The 18085-nt window shown below is 48.0% G+C and overlaps 1 protein-coding gene across 5 annotated transcripts in view; it reads right to left on the reverse strand.

The window, feature by feature from the left end:
• Positions 1-3043: 3043 nt before the first annotated feature.
• The window catches only part of FAM83H (family with sequence similarity 83 member H), a 24183-nt gene continuing 9141 nt past the window's right edge, over positions 3044-18085 (reverse strand). For 4 of the 5 annotated variants that reach the window (XM_029958049.1, XM_029958048.1, XM_029958050.1 and 1 more), the window contains 4 exons: positions 10092-10552; positions 8530-8694; positions 8070-8194; positions 3044-5910 (listed from right to left, as the gene is read on the reverse strand). In XM_029958049.1, coding sequence (XP_029813909.1) covers positions 3261-5910; positions 8070-8194; positions 8530-8694; positions 10092-10538 — 3387 coding nt within the window. In that variant the 5' untranslated portion in view covers positions 10539-10552 and the 3' untranslated portion in view covers positions 3044-3260. Of the gene's footprint in view, positions 5911-8069; positions 8195-8529; positions 8695-10091; positions 10553-18024; positions 18080-18085 lie in introns of those variants that run through there. The other variant, XM_029958047.1, reaches the window with a different exon arrangement.

Below are 18085 nucleotides of genomic sequence, written 5' to 3' on the forward strand. Positions count from 1 at the left end.
CCTGGCACAGGTTGCCCAGAGAAGCTGTGGCTGCCCCATCCCTGGAAGTGTTTGAGGCCAGGTCGAAAGGGGCTTGGGGGAACTTGGTCTACTGGAAGGTGTCCCTTCCTATGGCAGGAGAGTGGGACTGGATGACCTTTAAAAGGTCCCTTCCAAGCCATTCCAGGATTCTTCAGCAGTCTACCTAAATGTGGATTGTTCTTGAACAGAGCAGGTAACTGTTCTCTGAAGACCATGGAGATCAAACTCTTCACAGATCTTACAGCCCTTCATTCTGATTTCCACTCATTTCTATGACTCTTCTGGGGTAAATAAACAAAACCATTGTGCTTTATTTTTGATAAAATCAAGTAGGAAAGCATTTGAAACACAGGTGGGCTCTGCTACAATATCTGACAGCTTCCCTACCATGTAATATTGTAAATATTGCACTAATAAATAGTTTATATTGCACCACAAAAAATCTTTGTCTTTCAGTCAGCACTGTGTTGAGAGGGAAAGTACCTGTTAGTAAGGCTGTCTTCAATGAATAATTGGTCTTCTTTTGTTTTGTTTTTGCTTTAAGAAAGCAGAGTTCCATGAGATACTATTGCTGAGACATCGTGAAGGTGTTACCAGGCTACAGTGGGACTACAGGAAACTTTATATTCCTGTTTTAATGCGGATTTTGGATACATTCTCCTCATTAACTTGAAGTTCTTGTCTGTGTCCCTGAAGTTTTACTCCACCTGTGATAAATGATTGTTATCCCAGAACATTGGAACTACAGTTACCAAGGGGATTCAGGTGCTGAATTCCAGCATGTGAGTACCACTGCCATTGGCTGAATTGCCATTTTATCTTCTAGTGTCTAAACACCCAAGGCTACTTAATTAAAAATTAATGCCTTCCCCTTGGTCGCAGATGTGGTCACTGGAGTCTGGTAACAGGAGGGAGCCAGGAAGTGCAGCTCACAGGGAAGTCCAGGCTTACTGTGGTATATTCATAGTACAGGTGTTTCCTGCCTGTCTGAGGTACAGGGAGATGTAGGAGTGGCAGTGCCAGGTGAGCCTGTGGTGTGGGCAGAGCTCTGAGCAGTGGGTTGGCTCCCGAGAGTCCAAATGCTGGTTGTGGGGCATTTGAGAGAGAAGGGCACCCAATTCCAGCTGTGACCTCCCCTGGATCCTGGCCCCTCACAGCATGACAGCCAAGGTCCTCTGTGACCCCCATCCCAGACTGAGAGTAGCTGGGCTGGAACACCAACATGTTCTCACAGTGACTTTAGTTGCTGCCAAGGGAATTGGTTCTTCTGCAATAGTTGGTTGTGCCACCTGCAGCAACCAGTCACCTACCTGTCGCCAGCAGAGCTGTGTCACTCGGGCTCTGGGCAGAAGTACATGTTCCACCTGAGCAAGAGAAAATCCTAAACATCTAAATAAGTACAGCAAAATTCTAAATTGCTAATGTAACCTGTCACTGCAGAAATAAATTCCAAATTTGTCTGTTACAGAACGAGGCTGGAGCAGGTAGGTTTGGGAAGGGCTGGGGAGGTGTGGAATGATGTAAGAATTGCACAAACAGAGCTAGAATATATATGCACATACCTCTCTAGAGTAAAATAATCTGTATTGGCTGACAGAGAACAACTGTCGGCCACTGCAGTTCATTTTGGGACCCATCAATAACTCAATCTGATTGATTAATCAGAGCAGACAAAATAACTCATTGATGGCTGTGGACATGTATAAAAGATCATGGGCTGTATCTGAGATGGGTCACAATGTTCAGTTTTAAACTAAAAGAGGAGATATTTAGAAAAGATATTGTGAAGAAATTCTTCCCTGTGTGGGTGCTGAGTTCCTGGCACAGGTTGCCCAGAGAAGCTGTGGCTGCCCCATCCCTGGAAGTGTCCAAGGCCAGGCTGGATGGGGCTTGGAGCAACCTGGGCTAGTGGGAGGTGTCCCTGACCATGGCAGGGGGTGGGGCCAGATGGTCTTTAAGGTCTCTTCCCACACAAACCATCCTGTGATTTTGTGATAATATGAAATGGGTATAAGAAATCCATTTCTACTTTTTTCCCAATTTTGGCCCCTTTTCCCATCCTTTTTTTCCTCTTTTGTCCTCTCCTAATTTTATTGCTCAGTGTACCTCCTCATGTTACAACAAAGCTGCTCTTGATTCCTGCAGATTTTTACCACCATTTGTATTAAAATGGAAATCAGCCTTAATTTTTTTTTTCAGATCAGACAGTCACTCTGCACATCCAGTTCCCAAGGTTTTCAGCAAACAGTAAAATAATCATTAACTGTTATAAATATGTAAGTCCAGCCTGCTGCCCTGGGCGCTGGCATCCCAGGAAAAGTTCAAGTTTCAAAGACTCCACTAGTACCGTGGGCAGCCTATGCCAGGACTGGACAATCCTTTCCAGGGTTTTGGAAGGAATTTTCCAAATATCCAACCTAAACCTCCCCTGGCACAACTTGAGGCTGTTTCCTCAAGCCGAAAAGGCCTCCTAAAACCAGGCCCATCTCCATCAATAGCACTTCAATGTCCTTTTTATGGCCTTTTCAGCTGCTCCTTCAGCTGAGTCCTTAAAGCAAATAATTCCCTACACACAGGAGAACAAACCTCAAGCAAACCAGATCCCACAGGCTCAGGAACTGGCAAATACAAAAGCTGGGCCTGTGCCGCTGGACAAGACCGGAGTCACAGATTAGGGCAAAAAGTTGGTTACAATACTTTTTCGGTCTGTAAACCTTCAAAAAGATGCCTCCTGTGACTGATTCATTGTGAGCTACAGAGAAAGGATAACTGTACCTGAGAAACAACAGGCTTTAAACACTTTTTCCAGTTAATGTATTTGTGTCTCTCTGTGTATTTATCTTTCCTGGCCTGAACTCAAGTATTGAATTTTCTATTTTTTATTCTTTTCTTCCGAAAGTAGAATTGTTTTGTCAGCTGAAAAATATTCCTTAGGTGTAACAGAGACTTTCAGTTTTGTACAGTAACAGAACAGAGACTTCTTTTAAAAAAAGAGACTTCTGTGTTTTAAGCATGTTGACAGTTCAATAATTTTATTTGGAACATAGTGTAATAAGGTTGTTTGATACCACCTGACTTTATGGAGCAAACTGTGCCGTGGGAGGCTCATGCTGGACATGTTTCTGCTCACTTACCCAGAAGAGCATTGCCTGTGGGGTTTGTAGCCATCATAAACAAGTTTCTTCCTCCTTCCCCTGTGACAGTCAGTGATTAAATGGAATTAAATAGGATTTTTATGATCATTTTTTGGTCTTGAAGGTCCCCAGGATTTTGGGCATGAATTTTCCCATCTTCTTGTCTTTGGCATCTGTGTCATATTCCTCTTCACTCGGACTCGTGTGTTCGTCCTTCTTGCAGAACACCTCGAACCTGCTGTAGACTCGCTTCTCCTTCCGCATGTTCTCCATTTTTTTCAGGAGGGTGTCTCTGTCCTCCGATGGCTGCCGCTGGAAGTTCCGTTTCTGGCTCCCAAAGCTCTCCGACCTGTGGATGTTGCAGCTTTTCTCCTTCTCCCCTTTTCTTTCCAAGCTCATGGTTGACCTGGAGAGGTCAGGGTTGCTGGTGGATGGCAGCTGCTTGGCCAGCTCGGCTCTGTTCTTCTGGCTGTTGGCAGAGATCTGCTCCAGGATCACCTTGGTGTCGTCACGCAGGTTGCTGCTGTACAGGATGTTGGCTGTGGAGGAAGGGAACCTCCCCTGCGTTGTCTGGCTGCTCTTGGGGGGGAGCGGTGCTGCGAATTTGTGGGATTTTTCTTCTTCCATTGCTTCCTGGCAGTCCCCTATGGACGATCGTTTGAGCACCACTGCCTGCTTGTCACATTTTCCACTCTCAGAAGCCGGTTCCTCCTCAAACTTCTTTTCACCTTTTGGGTTTAAAAGCTGCTTCAGTCGTAGTGACCCTTTTCTTAAAAATTCCATGGGATTTTGCTCTTGTTTTGAACAGTCTTCCTCAGATTTATTGAGAGAGCTGTCAGACCCTGGACTCCTAGACAGGCTTTCCAGAGCTGAGGATGTGGTACTTGTCCTAACTTGTGGTTTCTTCATTTCTGTGTTGACTAACTTTGGAGTGTCTTCTCTGAAGGTCACCCTGTCCTTCTTCTCTGGAAGAGCCAATTTCTGAGTGTCTCCTACATATATCAGACTCTCCTTCTCTGGAAGAGCAGGTTTGTTCTCAATCGGGTAAAACCGAGATGACAGCTTGTCCACCTTAGTGCCAAGATGTGCCAGGGGATCCTTACTCAATGCATCCCCAAGCTGGGGGGTGGATGAGGCCATTCCGAATGCTCTGTCCAACTCTCCGTGCATTTTGTAAGTACTGCAGGAGTCTTTGGAGTCCAGCACCCTGCTCTCCAGAATCTTATATTGCACGGATTTGGTACATTTCTTCTCCGTGTTCTGTGATTCCTCCTGTAGGTAACCTGAAACAGCTTTGGTGTGGGTGACTGTGCCCCGCTCCGTGTCCTTGCCCACGGCTTTGTACTTCTCCAGCAGCTCGGCCACTTTGGAGGAGGTGGCCGTCTTGATGGTTTCATTGTCCTTCGTCACCTCACTGGACATCTGCTCTTTTTGGATCATCTGCACCTTTTCTATTGTGGTGTTGGGCTGATCTAATTTGGCAGCACTGAAAATCAGAGAGGACCTGAGCCTGGAACTCCTCTGGATCAAGGGATTTATCCTGGACCTGAAGGCATCTGGTTTCATTATCGAGGTTTCTTCACCTGCTCTATCAGGATCCGCAAATTCCTTGGCACTGTCAATTCCCAGTGCCTTGCTATTGAAAGATGTGGGGGATTTGAAGGCTGGGATGAGGTCAGTGGGGTGCTTTGGGAGGGGATCCCCAAGAGCATCATTATACGCCTCGGACTCCATCGGCATTGGGAGCCCTTCATCCGGTTCAGACTGGTATGCGCTGAGGTACGAAGATATCCTCCAGTTCCGTAACCCTGTTCTGTTTTCCTGTGTGTTCTTGTCATCGTCCTGGTCCTCGTCCTTGTCCTGTAGGAACAAGCGCTGCTCCAGGCTCTGCTTCTGCGTGGGAGAAGTCTGGCAAATGAATTTCTGTCCTATATTCTGCCTCCGTAACATCATTCCCATCGGGCCATTGCCTGCAGGGTTCAGCTGGTCGGAGCCGTGTCTCACCTCCCTGGAAGAATTTGAGGGTACGTAATCCAGCCGTAAGGGGAAACCCTCCTGTGAGAAACTGGGTTCCAGTTCAGGGTATCGGGGTCCCTCTCCATAGTCTTCCAGTTCATTGAATCCCGGCCTTCCCCCTCGAATCCTGTCAAAGAATCCCTGAGGTCTGCCAGAGAGATGGGGATGTTCAAACTGGTACTGGTAGAACTGGTCCTTCTGGAAATGACTGGATTGGATTTTGAACTCATCCATGTTGTTCATGAACATCTGCCGGGCATACTGCTTGGAAGAAGCAAAGTTTTCAAATGTTCCTTCTGCAAAACTGTGTCTCTTAAAGGCATCCAGCTCTAGCTGCTTGGAACGGAGGAAGCCCCTGACCGGATCCATCTGGGAATTCTCCATTTCCACCTTTTTATACATCCGCATGGCCGACCCCTCCACGGTGTGCCGCAGCATGTCATCCCGCCGAAAATTGGAGAGGAAGTACCTGTCCGGATCCACTCTGTCCATGAAGGAGGGGAAGAGACTGTCATCCCTCTGGAACATCAGGGGGCCTTTTTTGGGAAAGAAAGGCATGTTATTGCCAAAGGGAGCCATGGCGAAGGCATTCTCTGCCTTTGCCAGGACATTGGCTGGAGGAACGAGAGGTTCCGACTGTGCAAACAAAATGCGGAATTCCTCATCAAAGCTGGCCACCAGCTCGCCCTGGAAGATGTGCGCGATGCTCCTGTGGATCTTCTCAAAGGACCACATGAAACTACGGAGAGAACAGAAGTGATGGAGGGTATTAGCATTGAGTAACTCAGCTGGACCCCTTTTCATTAAAGCGTTTGCTTGCCTGAAGGAAATTCTGAATTTTCTGCTCAGGTAGAAATATGGCAAAATAATGACAGAAAATTCCCCTGTAGCCACTTGTTACACATGATCGTTCCCTAACCTCACAGTTAGGTATTGATTTGGGATCACATCTTTGCAGAGGATTTTACAAGGCAACAAATGACTTCTGTTCTAAAAAGCCAGTCAGTAGTGTCCATGGCCAGAGAATGAGGGGATGATTATTGTTATGTGAAGTAGATGTTTCTGTCTTTAACACTGTCGATAATGACTGGGACAACAGTCAGTGTGTGCCCTCTGCACTTGCCAGGTGACACCAGTCAGGGGACCCCAAAGGCTGGGGAGCTGTGCCAATGGGAACCTCAGGAAATCGAGCAGAGGCAAATGCAGGATCTTGCCCCTGCAGTGGCACAACCCTTCCACCCACATAGGCTAGGGGGGACTGGACAGAAGGAGCTGGGCTGGAAATGAGGGAGGAAGATGTTCAGTGTTACAGCCTTTGTCTTCCCAAGTCAAGCTCTGCTTTTCTGGGAATGGCTGGATATCTGCCAACCTGTGGGAAGCAGGGAAGAGATCCCTTACTTTGCTTTGCCTGTGTGTGCCTGTTTGCTGTAGGTGTTAAACTGTATCACAACCCAGGAGTGTTCTCATGTTTCAGATTCTCTGCTGTATCCTGCTAGGAGGTGTGAGGGACACCTGTGTGGGGTTTAGCTGCCTGCTGGGGTTAAGCAAAACCCTTAAAATTATTGTCTTTTTTTTTTATAGATTTTTTAATTCTTGATGTGAAAGAAGCCTGGCTTGGGGTGTCTGGGGTTGAGGACTTCTTTAATTGGTGTATTGACCTCCACTGCAATATGGTGTACTTTTCCTGAAAAACTGCTGCTCAGTATCCTTCAGTGAGGAAAACTTTTGTCCCTGATATCCATGTGGAATTGCAAAATGCTGCTTCACCAACTCACCAGCTTCTCTTATAGAATGCCAGACTGATTTGGGCTGGAAGGGACCATCGCAACCACCTTGTTCCACTCTCCTGCCATGGGCAGGGACACCTTCCACTAGCCCAGGCTGCTCCAAGCCCTGTCCAACCTGTATTTGAACACTTCCACAACTTCCTACTTCAAAAATGATACAATATTTGAAAACCCAAAGTACATGAGAGTGTGGCAGAAGTAGTCTTGAACAATTAACTTGATGCTCTCATAAGCAAAAAATGATTCAATTGGAACAGTTAGTTGTTTGGTACAGCATCAAGTTTGACAATAATTCTTTCCAAACATCAGGAAAAAAGCTCAAGTGGAATCTTGTTACAAAGAATGTGCACTTTATTCAGATGCCTATACTGTGGATGTTTATCTTCATGTACTGTTTTTTAAAATACCCGTAGTTCTATTTGCTTATCTTCCACCATGAGAAGCAACTCGTGGCAGGCTTTGAGCAACCTGGTGTAGTGGAAGGTCTCCCTGCCAAGAGCGGGGGGTGAAACCAGATGAGCTTTAAGGTCCCTTCAACCTAAACCATTCTGTGGTTCTGTGATTACATGCTTAGAGCATGACAGGTGTTTATCCCATCACGCCTTAACACTTGAAAGAGAAATTCTCATATTGGAACTCACTAAAAACATTTATTCTGCCAAAAATGGATGCCTTAGCTGGGGAGATTGTTGTTCCAAAAGGATGGTAACATGTTAATGGCTGATCTCCATCTAACTAAAACCATCCACCTCTCTGTTGCCCAGAGAAGCTGTGGCTGCCCCGTCTCTGGAAGTGTTCCAGGCCAGGTTGGACAGGGCTTGGAGCAACCTGGGATAGTGGAAGGTGTCCCTGCACATGGCAGGGGGTGGGACAAGATGAGCTTTAAGGTCCCTTCTCACACAAACCATTCCATGATTTGATTATTGTATGAGTGGAGGTCGAAGCTCATTTGTTCCAGACTAGGATGCAAGTCTTATACTCCATACACTACAGCAAATTCTCCTTGGAAGTTACATGGCTCAGATGGGAGCTGGGCACCTCTGTAGGCAACCCCTAGCACAAAGCACCTGAGTCTCTCACCAAGGACAGGTACCATGACAGGGCTCCTCACCTGTAGTTGCCGCTGAGTACCACCATGCAGTCCACCAGCAGGAACTTCTCCTTCAGGTGCCCTTTGAAGGACATCCCCGTGCGGCAGTAGTAAGTTGGGCCAGACACTGTCCTCACCCTCAGGAACTGCAAACCAGAAAGACACTGACTCAGGTGGGACCCTCATTCCCTCCCCTGCCCCTCCTCCTTCCCCCTCTCCTTTAACCTCCGTCCTGCCACCAGGATTATCCTACAGCTCTAGTGATTCTGCCTGCAGACACACAGATGGACAAAACTTTATCAGTGTGTCCTCAGCCTTTACCCCTTGTCATGCCAGCTCTCCCCTCTTTCTTCACATTCATCTTTTACCAGGCTCTGGCCTGTTTTCCCCTTTCTCAGATGTTTCCTGCCACACTAGCCTTCTGTGTCCCAGGACACATCTGCCTCAGGACATGACTCAAGCAGGGCAGGTCTTTGCTCACCTCCACATAGTTCAGGTTGACTCTGCACTTGGCAGCTGTATCAAGGAAAAGCTGGGAGTTCATTTCATCCAGCAGGATGTAGACAGGCACTCGTCGAGAAGCAGCATCCAGCACCTCAAACAGTAGATCCACGTCTGTGAAAACGTCCATCACGATGGCCACCACCTGGGGAAGGGATGCAGGGACACGTCAGCCACCTGTGCCATCTCATGCATGACTGTCCATGTTCCCCAGCACCTCACACCCCAAAGCTGCACTGTCTCCATCTCCCTTTTGAAACTGGAACTTTCATTCCAACTTCCTTTTGGAACAGGAAACATCCCAATTAAAGGTTCCTTTAACCACTCTGGGCCTGAGAACTGGAAACAAAATTTCTGTCCAGGAAATGTTCTGGTATGAGGTGTGAAGGAAAACTTCACTGCCCCTGAATGTTCCCTGACTGATCAATCCAATGATTCCATGAATTTTTTGGCCCTGTAAACACTGGGTGGTGTAAGGAGCTGCTCCCCCACTCCAAAACCCTCTTGCCATTTTTAGGTAACTTCCTGGCCAACGTTCAGGCAGTCACTATCCAACTACATCCATGTGATAATATGGGAAGCAGCTTCACAGGTCTACCTCCCTGTCCTTCCCAACTCCTATCTGTGAGTACAAATACCTGATGGAAAGGGCATAAGGAAGAAGGGAGCCAAACACTTTTCAGTTGTGCCCAGGGAGAGGACGAGACACAAAGTGAAACACGTGAAATTCCAATTAAACATGAGAGAAGTCTCTGGGACTGGAAGAGGGGGTTGAACATGGGAACAGGCTGTCCTGTTCCCTTGAAGATACTCAAGGAGGGAGCATCTTTGGAGATGCTCAAGGACACATCCTGATTAACCCTCTGTAACTGACCTCCTCTGAGCAGGGCAGCTGGACTCGACCAGCTCCAGAGGCCCCATCCAAGCTCAGCTGTTGTGGGATTCTGTGAACTCTGGTGTATTTTAGTGTGGCCTTGCACACTGTGCTGTGAGAGCAGAGAAGAGCAGAGACAGGCTTTGGTGCAGTCAGTGGTGGGGTTGGAATCATCCTGCCCCTCTGTCAGGTCCTGGGAGCAAAGTTAAAGGAATTGGCAGAGGACCTGATATTGTTCAGCCTGGAGAAGGCTCCAGGGAGACCTTAGAGCCCCTTCTAGTGCCTAAAGGGACTCCAGGAGAGCTGGAGAGGGACTTTGGACATGGGCCTGGAATGACAGGACAAGGGGGAATGGATTCCCTCTGTCAGAGGGCAGGGTTAGGCGGGATATTGGGAAGAAATTCTTCCCTGTGAGAATGGTAAGTTCCTGGCACAGGTTGCCCAGAGAAGCTTTGGCTGCTCCATCCCTGGAAATGTTCAAGGCCAGATTGGATGGGGTTTGGAGCAACCTGGTCTAGTGGAAGGTGTCCCTGCCAATGGCAGGGAGTGGAACTGGATGAGCTTTAAGGTCCCTTCCCACCCGAACCATTCTTTGATTCTCAATTCTGGCACTTCTCTGGCACACACGTGATTTTACCTCTGCTCTAGCTGGGCTCTCCCTGTCTCACCTGCTGAGCTGCTCGAATCATCCTGCGAGCCTCCTCCTTAATGCTGGGGTTGTCCGGGGGAGGTGGCTGCACCAGGGTTGTCACCTCCGTTCCCCTGAACCCAAAGACCATTGGCCAGCCCAGGTCAAGCTCAGGAACAGCAAGGTCTGAGTTCATGGGCCAGTAAGTCCCGGAGGATCCGTCCATGTCATTGTCCCCTGTGTTGTCTGTGCTGCCCTCCTGGTTGGCATACTGGGGCTTCTGGAGGTTCTGGATGATGTGATCCACCTCGGAGCCGCAGAGGAAATCGGGGGCTGCCTCCTCTGCCAGGAAGCGCTGGTAACTCTCCTTGCCCTCCTCCGTGAGCACGTCCAGCGCCAAGCGGTAATACTCCTTGTAGTGGGGGGGAAGGTAGTTGGGGTCAAGGGGATTGTCCCCCTGCGAGGAGCTTTGGGACCGACGAGCCATGAGGGGAGGGAGAGCTGTAAGGAAATTAAAACCAGCCGTGAGAGTGGTGTCATGACAGCGACACATCGTCCTCACAGAGCAAAAGCAAAGGGAAGAGATTCAAAGCATATGGAGCAGTGCTGGAGAAAGTTCATTCCAAAGGGATGGGAGCATTAATTAGGCAAAGGTGTGAGTCACTTAACCATTACCTTCACAGAGTTAATTGTTTTGGGCCAAAATAAGGAACAAATCAATCACGGATATGGAGCTGATGAGGACCTGGTGCCACTGAACACAGCAATGGGAGTGAGGTGAGTTGCTGGCCTGGGAGGGATGTTAAGGAGGAGCCTCCAAGAGATATTTGGAGGGGGACTGGAAAACCCTGCGCTTCCTGGGAGATGGAGTTATTTCTTCCAAAATAGACCCACAAATCTGAGAACTGTGAAACAAAAACCAGAAGTTGTGTTTCTGCCACCATAAGTGTCTGTCCCAGTTCTAGAAATGTTCTAGGGCTTGCAGCCACCTGGTCTAGTGGAAGGTGTCCCTGCCCATGGCAGGGGGGTGAAACGAGATGAGCTCTAAGGTTCCTTCCAACCCAAACCACCCTGTGATTCCATGATTCTATTAAACGTTGGCATCCTGTAATTCCCTGAGCTGCAACAAGAACTGTACCATATTGATGAATTCTCAGCTTGCATGAAAAAAGCTGATTTATATATGTAAATATTTAATATATATACATGCACAAAATTACGGATATTCCTTTAATCCTCCAAACTCTTTCCCTATCAGATAAAGTGAAAGGGGAGAAGTTACTGGAACCTCAAAAGATATTTATTACCTTCTATCACTCTGGTGGGCATGAGCTGAGCTCAGGTTAAGGAATAAATAAAACTTCTCCTGCTATAGCCCATCTTGACAAATTCAGCTGAATTCTGCACTTAGCTCATGGATTTTTTTTATTTTATAATTTTGTTTTGCTGTGTTCCAGCTCCTGGGAACACATGTCTGCAGCTGGCAGAGCCCTGAGGCACTGGGTGAGATTTGGTGTTGTGAAGCTGCCAACTGCCAGGCTGGCTCTCCAGTTCTGGGTCAAGTCATCCACTATTTGGGAAGCAATTCCTCTCCAAATCATTTGGAAGCAATCACACACCATTTCTGGCTGATATTTGTGAGCCAGAGGGAGGTAGAATTCTAAGACAAAATTGGTTTTTAAACTCCTGTCTCTTCACTTCTCTTTTAACTAGTTTTGATCCATTCCAAGTGTGTCCATTATCCCAGTGCAAGGCTGGATTTGGTGGAGCACCAGCTGACATGCCTTAGGGAATAGGAGATGGATTACTCAGTGTGCAGCATTGCCTTGTTATTTTTTTTGACCCCAGAACTGTGTATTCCCTGTATTTTGTAGGGCATTCTCTGCTTTGAGCCTTGGTTCCTTTAACAGTTCAGGGAACACCATGTCGGGTTTCCCCACTCCAGAGGGGAACACACAGATTGGACACACATTAGCTATTAGTACTCTTCAGTGATGGCTGGATTCTCCTCCATCAGGGGCACCTCAAACAAGAGGGACTCCAAGCAGGGGTTGGCTCCTTGCTTGAATTTCACCTGAAAATCTGTTTCCTGCAGTTTCTTTCACCTCAGAGAAAGAAAAACATTGTCTTTTTGGAATTCTGAACCATCACAACTGTCAAAGAAACCGAGTCACAAACTGAAAATACACCAAATGTAGATTTTCAGCCTGTAACTACGGGATAATAGAGAATTTTATTTACATACTTGTTTATTTTATTTAATTAGGAATTTCATTTTATGAAGATGCTAAAAATAATAATGTGTGGCACCTCCACAATTCCCTTGGGGATCTTTATAAAGGGTAACAAGATATTCTGTGTCCAGAATATCTCAGGCACTAAACTGTTGGTGGGTACAAGAGAAGAAGAGCTCACGTCAACCCAGCACCACCTGCAGCTGTGAGCAGCTGTGTGACATGCTCAGGCCAAAGGGAACCCCTGAACATCCCTCCTTCCATTTCCATGACAATATTGGAAAAGTAAGACCCCAAAGGCCCTTAGTCCAAAATCCCAGAGCCACAAACCCTGCAACGACCCCTCCAGGAGAGAACAGGAAAGCTCAAGCACATCATCAATGTTCTTCACATCTTCACAGTTTTACCAGGAAAAGCCCCCCAGGAAGAGTGGGAGAGAACTGCCCCAGGATTGGACAGGAAAGCAAGAGACTTCTGCTACATTCTGCCAATAGGACCTGGGAAAAAATTCCAGCAATTGTTTTTTTGAGCAGAACACACTGACATGGGACCTCAGAAATTCTTCAGTCCACTGAGCACCCTGGCAACACCCCCACTGATCCCACTGTCCAGGCCCTGGTGGTTTAGGGGAACATAAAAGAAAATTTTCAGAAGGCGAATTAGGCAGCAGGGGCGAAATCTGATTCTTCCCAGCACCAAACCCTTAAGTCTTGGGAAAGTCAATATAAATAAAGTGCAACCATAACCAGGGCAGCAGTTCAGGTTTCAGGTGTTCATACATAGGTGCTCCATGTCACTTGGGATGCCTGAAGGTACCTGGCCTGGCCTCCAGCTGCTGCCAAGGAGGCTGTGGGTCTCTGCAGGGCTGCTGTCACACCTGCTGTGTGTAGATGCCCAAAGGCATCTAAAATAACCCAAAATCCCCAAGTTTTGGAACTGGGATTGGTACTCAAGGGTCAGAGTCACCAAATGCAGGTGTATAATGTGCCCACCTGCAAGGGTTGTGTTGCCCCTTAGAGGTGATGGAAAATAAGTGAGTAATACCCAAGGATTCATCTTCTAACAGAGATGCTCACATCTGGCCAAGTATTCTGTTATTTTGTCTCCCAAACAGCAACAAATCAGCCTTCTACAGCCTCAGTGCTAAGACCTCGCTTGTTTTAACTCCAACACACAATCCTGCTTCGAACTGTCAGTACTTCATACCAGAACTTGCCTAGAGGATGGGTGGTAACTTCGACAGAAGGATGAATCAGATTAGATTTAGATCAGATATTGGGGACAAATTCTTCCCTGGGAAGGTGGTGAGGAACTGGCACAGGTTGCCCAGAAAACCTGTGGCTGCCCCATCCCTGCAAGTGTCCAAGGCCAGGTTGGACGGGGCTTGGAGCAACCTGGGCTAGTGGAAAGTGTCCATGCCCATGGCAGGGGGGTGGAACAAGATAAGCTTCCAGTCCAAATGATTCCATGATTTCCTTTCTGGTCCTCTTAATAAAGAGTTCACACACCTTCAGTCTCTCCAGGCTTCCTTCTCACCGTGCCTGAACCCCGCCTTTTCCATCTATTTCTGGGAGAACCAGCCATAAAATCAGCTCTATGGGAGGGGATCAAAGGTCCATCGGCCCTGGAAACCCGTCTCCCATAGGGACTAAGAGCAGGAGGTGTGGAAAACACACAGGAACAGGGACGGCACTTCTGATTCTTCACCACTTCTCAGAGCCAATTTCAGCTCCGTGGGGCTCCGGAATCTCCAGCCCCAGATGGGTTTTGATGCCTGTCAAGAGCCTCAAAGCATTTTGCTGTCACCAACTCACCCAGAGTTTCCCTAAATCCCTATCAAATTGGAGTATCTGCAGCAGCCAGAGGCAAGGAGTTCTCCAGCTCAGCCTGAGAGTCCATCCCGGCCTCCTTCTCCTTTGGATCTGCTGCTTGTCCTTTGGCTTTGGTAAGAAAATCAACACCTCTTGACCCTTGTCATGGAATCATGGAACGGTTTGGGTGGGAAGGGACTTTAAAGATCATCCAGTCCCATCCCCTGCCAAGGGGTGCACTAGACCAGGTTGCTCCAAGCCCCATCCAACCTGGCCTAGAACATTTCCAGGGCTGGGGCAGCCACAGCTTCTCTGGGCAACCTGTACCACCACCTCACTACCCTGACAGGGAGGCATATCTTCCCAATATCCCAGCTAAGCCTGCCCTCTGACAGTGGGAAGCCACTATCCCTTGTCCTGGCACTCCAGGCCCTTGTCCAAAGTCTCTCTCCAGCTCTTTGCCCTTTAGGCACTGGAGGGGGCTCTAAGGTCTCCCCAGAGCCTTCCCTTCTCCAGGCTGAACACTCCCAGCATTCCCATCCTGTCTCCAGAGCAGAGGGGCTCCAGCCCCCTCTTGTGTGTCACAGTGTCACCTCTTCACACATTCTAGAAGTCTGTTATCATTATTTGGCATTTCATGAAGTTCTCTGCTATCCTAAGCGATCATTCCATGAATCACATCCATAAATATAGAAGTATCAAGAACACCACTCATGATCAGAACCTTTTGAACCAAACCTGCAAACTTTAGTTCCTCCCCAGGAAATCCTTCTCTTAATACAGGATGAGCACTGACATGTACACAGAAGGGTATAGAAAAAATCACAGAGTCTCCTGAGTTGGAAGGGACCCACAAGGACCATCAAGCCCAGCTCCTGGCCCTGCACAGGACAGCCCCAAGAATCCCACAGAAAGAAGGAGGTATGGGTACCCTGGCTCTTTGGCATTCTCTTTCACACTCTCCTCCGGGCTGGTGGTTGGCTTTTACAGGAGGAAGCTGCAGGAGAACAGAAGGCAGCTCTGTGGCTGTTTGCAGTAACTCCTCCCATGCTCGGGGGCAGTGGATAAAGGAGAGCAGGAAGCAGCTTGTTGGAAACTTAACAAGTGGGAGACGAAGGCTGATAGAATGGGCTGATGAGAGGCAGGATTCAGGTCTCCTCCACCCGTCTGCCTGGGCTGTCCCAAAGACACTGGCTGGCTGCTGCTGTGCCAGTGCATGGAGAGTCCTAATGAAGTCACTCTGCTCCTTGGTCAAAAAACCACCAGCAGGTGAGGAACAGGCGGAGAGGAAGGAACATGCAGCCCTCAGCCATCCCTGTGCTATTATCAAGGGGGTTTTGGGAGGGAATCTCCAAAGGAAATATCCCTTTGGCTTGGCCTGCGGTCTGTTGTTGGCCTCTGTTCCCACCAGCGTAACTGGGAGTGACTTGACTGGCTATGATACCTGTCACACACATTCGGCTTTGTGATCCCCAAAAGCTGTCAGACCCCCTTAATACTGGGAAGAGTCAGCAGTGATGTGATCACAGCCCGCAGCTGCCTCTGCACAGAAAAATACTCAACCATATGGAATATTTAACGTAAGGAAAAGTCGCTGACAGATGAAGCTGGATATAGAAACTCTACCTCTGGATTCACACTAAGAGCAGAAACTGGGAAAAGTACAGACCTGTTGACTTGGGCTGCATTTGCTCCCCGTTCATATGATGTTCCATTTTACTGTTTTTTCCTAACACAGCAGCAGGAAATCACAGTTTCAGCCCTGCTGTGATCACCACAAAGCCCTGCAGATTAAAATAAATAAATAACAGGACCTGCCTTTCTCCTGAGCCTTTGTGCCAGGTGTGAATCAAGGGTGCTGGGCTGTGTTTGCCCAGTCTAAGCAAAAGGGAACCGGCTCAGTGTTCCCTTTCTCTCTCATCTGCTATGCCTGGTGCCAGCCCTGCTGATGCCTCAGCACCTGGGGCTGGCTCCATCTGCCTCCCCAGTGCTGACTCCAGTGCTTGTTGTTACGTGTTCTGCCTGCACAGCCAGTTCCCAGGCTGCCTCGCTCAGGTGATCCTTTCCCTGGCTGGACCTGCTCCGCTGCTTCGGGACACTCCCAGGAGCTGAGGCTGCCGAAGGTCTGTAGGCACCGAGGAAGGAACTGCCTGGGAGGAAGCAGGGCTGGATCCCTTCGTCTGGAAAAGGCTGGAAAGACCTGATCCCTGCCCTTTGCTTATGTGCAAGTACAGGCACAATTTCCTGGGCTTAAACACCTCATCTTTTCACTGCTCTGAGTACCACCAAGAAGAAAAAGGCAGCACAAACAGACTGTTCTTTAGCCCACACTCTGCACAGCCAGCCACAAACCCCTCCATGCTATCAACACTTGAAGACTTCCACACCCTGGGCAAGAAGTTAGTCGAGGAGATTTTGATCCCTTTGATGGGCTTCAGCTGGTCCATATACCATGTTCATTGGCATCACCGATGTCTCTTAGGGTAAGCTGTGAAAAAAAATTCAGGTTTCCAAATGTCTCAACACCTGAAGTTTAAAAAAAAATTATTTGGTCTGAAGAAATAGAAAAGATCCTGTGAAAATAGGCTGCTGTTGTTCTGGGAGGGTCGGGTTTAGGTGAGGACAGCAAGCCCTGAGGGAAAACGACTGGAGCAGACGTAGTGACAATGAGACATGGAAAGTGTTGGTTTGCTCTCAAGAAAACGTTGTACTTGTTAAATGATCTGGGGAGGAACCTGTCTCCTGGAATATGGTTTAAGGTGTGGGGTTTTTAATTCTGCACTGTGATGGAAGGACAGCCAGTGCCTTCTGATCTTGCTGCAGCAGAGGTAGGACTTGTATGAACAGCGAGACGGGCTTGTCCTCTCCAGAAGCTGCTCCTGCATGTGCTCACTTTCCATACTGAGGGTTAGACTTCTCCTAGTTGGGATCCTAATTAGGATCTCTCAGGTTAAGGCCTTTCACTTGTCAGCCTCACAGTGATGCAGCACTTGTAGTCTTGAAGTGTACCCCAGAATTTCCTGCTTTAGCCAAAGCACATGGCCATGGAATTGTACAAGAGCTGAGGCAAAGAGAAAACTGCCCAGAGAAGCTGTGGCTGCCCCATCCCTGGAAGTGTCCGAGTGTTGGATGGGGCTTGGAGCAACCTGGGATAGTAGAAGGTGTCCCTGCCCATGGCAGGGGAGTTGGAACAAGATAGTCTGAAGGTCCCTTCCAATCCAAACCATTCTGTAATTCCATGAAAACGGATGCTGGACGCCTTCCCATGAACTGTTCTTCTCACTAAGCAGGGCTCAGGCACATCCCCCAAACAGTACGGTGAAAGGTGGGCAATAAACTGGATTAGATCCTTTTTTAGGCACAACTGCCTCTGCCAAGTCCTAATACTTATTTTTCCTCTTTCCATTCTCCTCTCTGCATTTTCTGCTGAGTTCTGCCATGTTCTCCTCCTCAGTGTCCTCTCAGTTTCAGGCAGTAGGCTCAAAGCCTGGGTTACTGTTAAAATTTCTGGTTGGAATTTGTTACTCCTGTTACAATACCCCACAGGCCTTTTCCTCTGGTCATCTGATGAGTTGATCACTCCATGTTAATAGTTTGAGTGAATGTCACCCCATTTTTCTGCTCTGGATGGTTTTATATGGATCTCAGTCATCATTACAAAAAAGACAGAAGTCATCAGAAGTCACGGCCATCAGTTATAATTAATTATCAGAATAATTAATCAATTATTCACTGAGCTTCCAGAGATCACAGCTGCATCTTCCATGTTCACACCTGTAGCAGCTGAACCCGACATGGCTCCATAAACTCTTTCTGTGTCTCAGGTGAGAAGGGAATGCCCTGAATGCTACAGACATGTGGCAGAGTGGAACTGGGAGCACGGTCTGCACCTCAAACACCCACTGGACTCTCCTTCACCTCTGCTTACCAGTGCAAGGGATCCCACAGAACATCCCTTGCTGGAGAATCGGTAAATTGGCCAGACATTC

The sequence above is a fragment of the Manacus vitellinus genome, unplaced genomic scaffold, assembly GCF_001715985.3.
Source record: "Manacus vitellinus isolate BGI_N305 unplaced genomic scaffold, ASM171598v3 scaffold_139_pilon, whole genome shotgun sequence".
Lineage (NCBI taxonomy): Eukaryota > Metazoa > Chordata > Aves > Passeriformes > Pipridae > Manacus > Manacus vitellinus.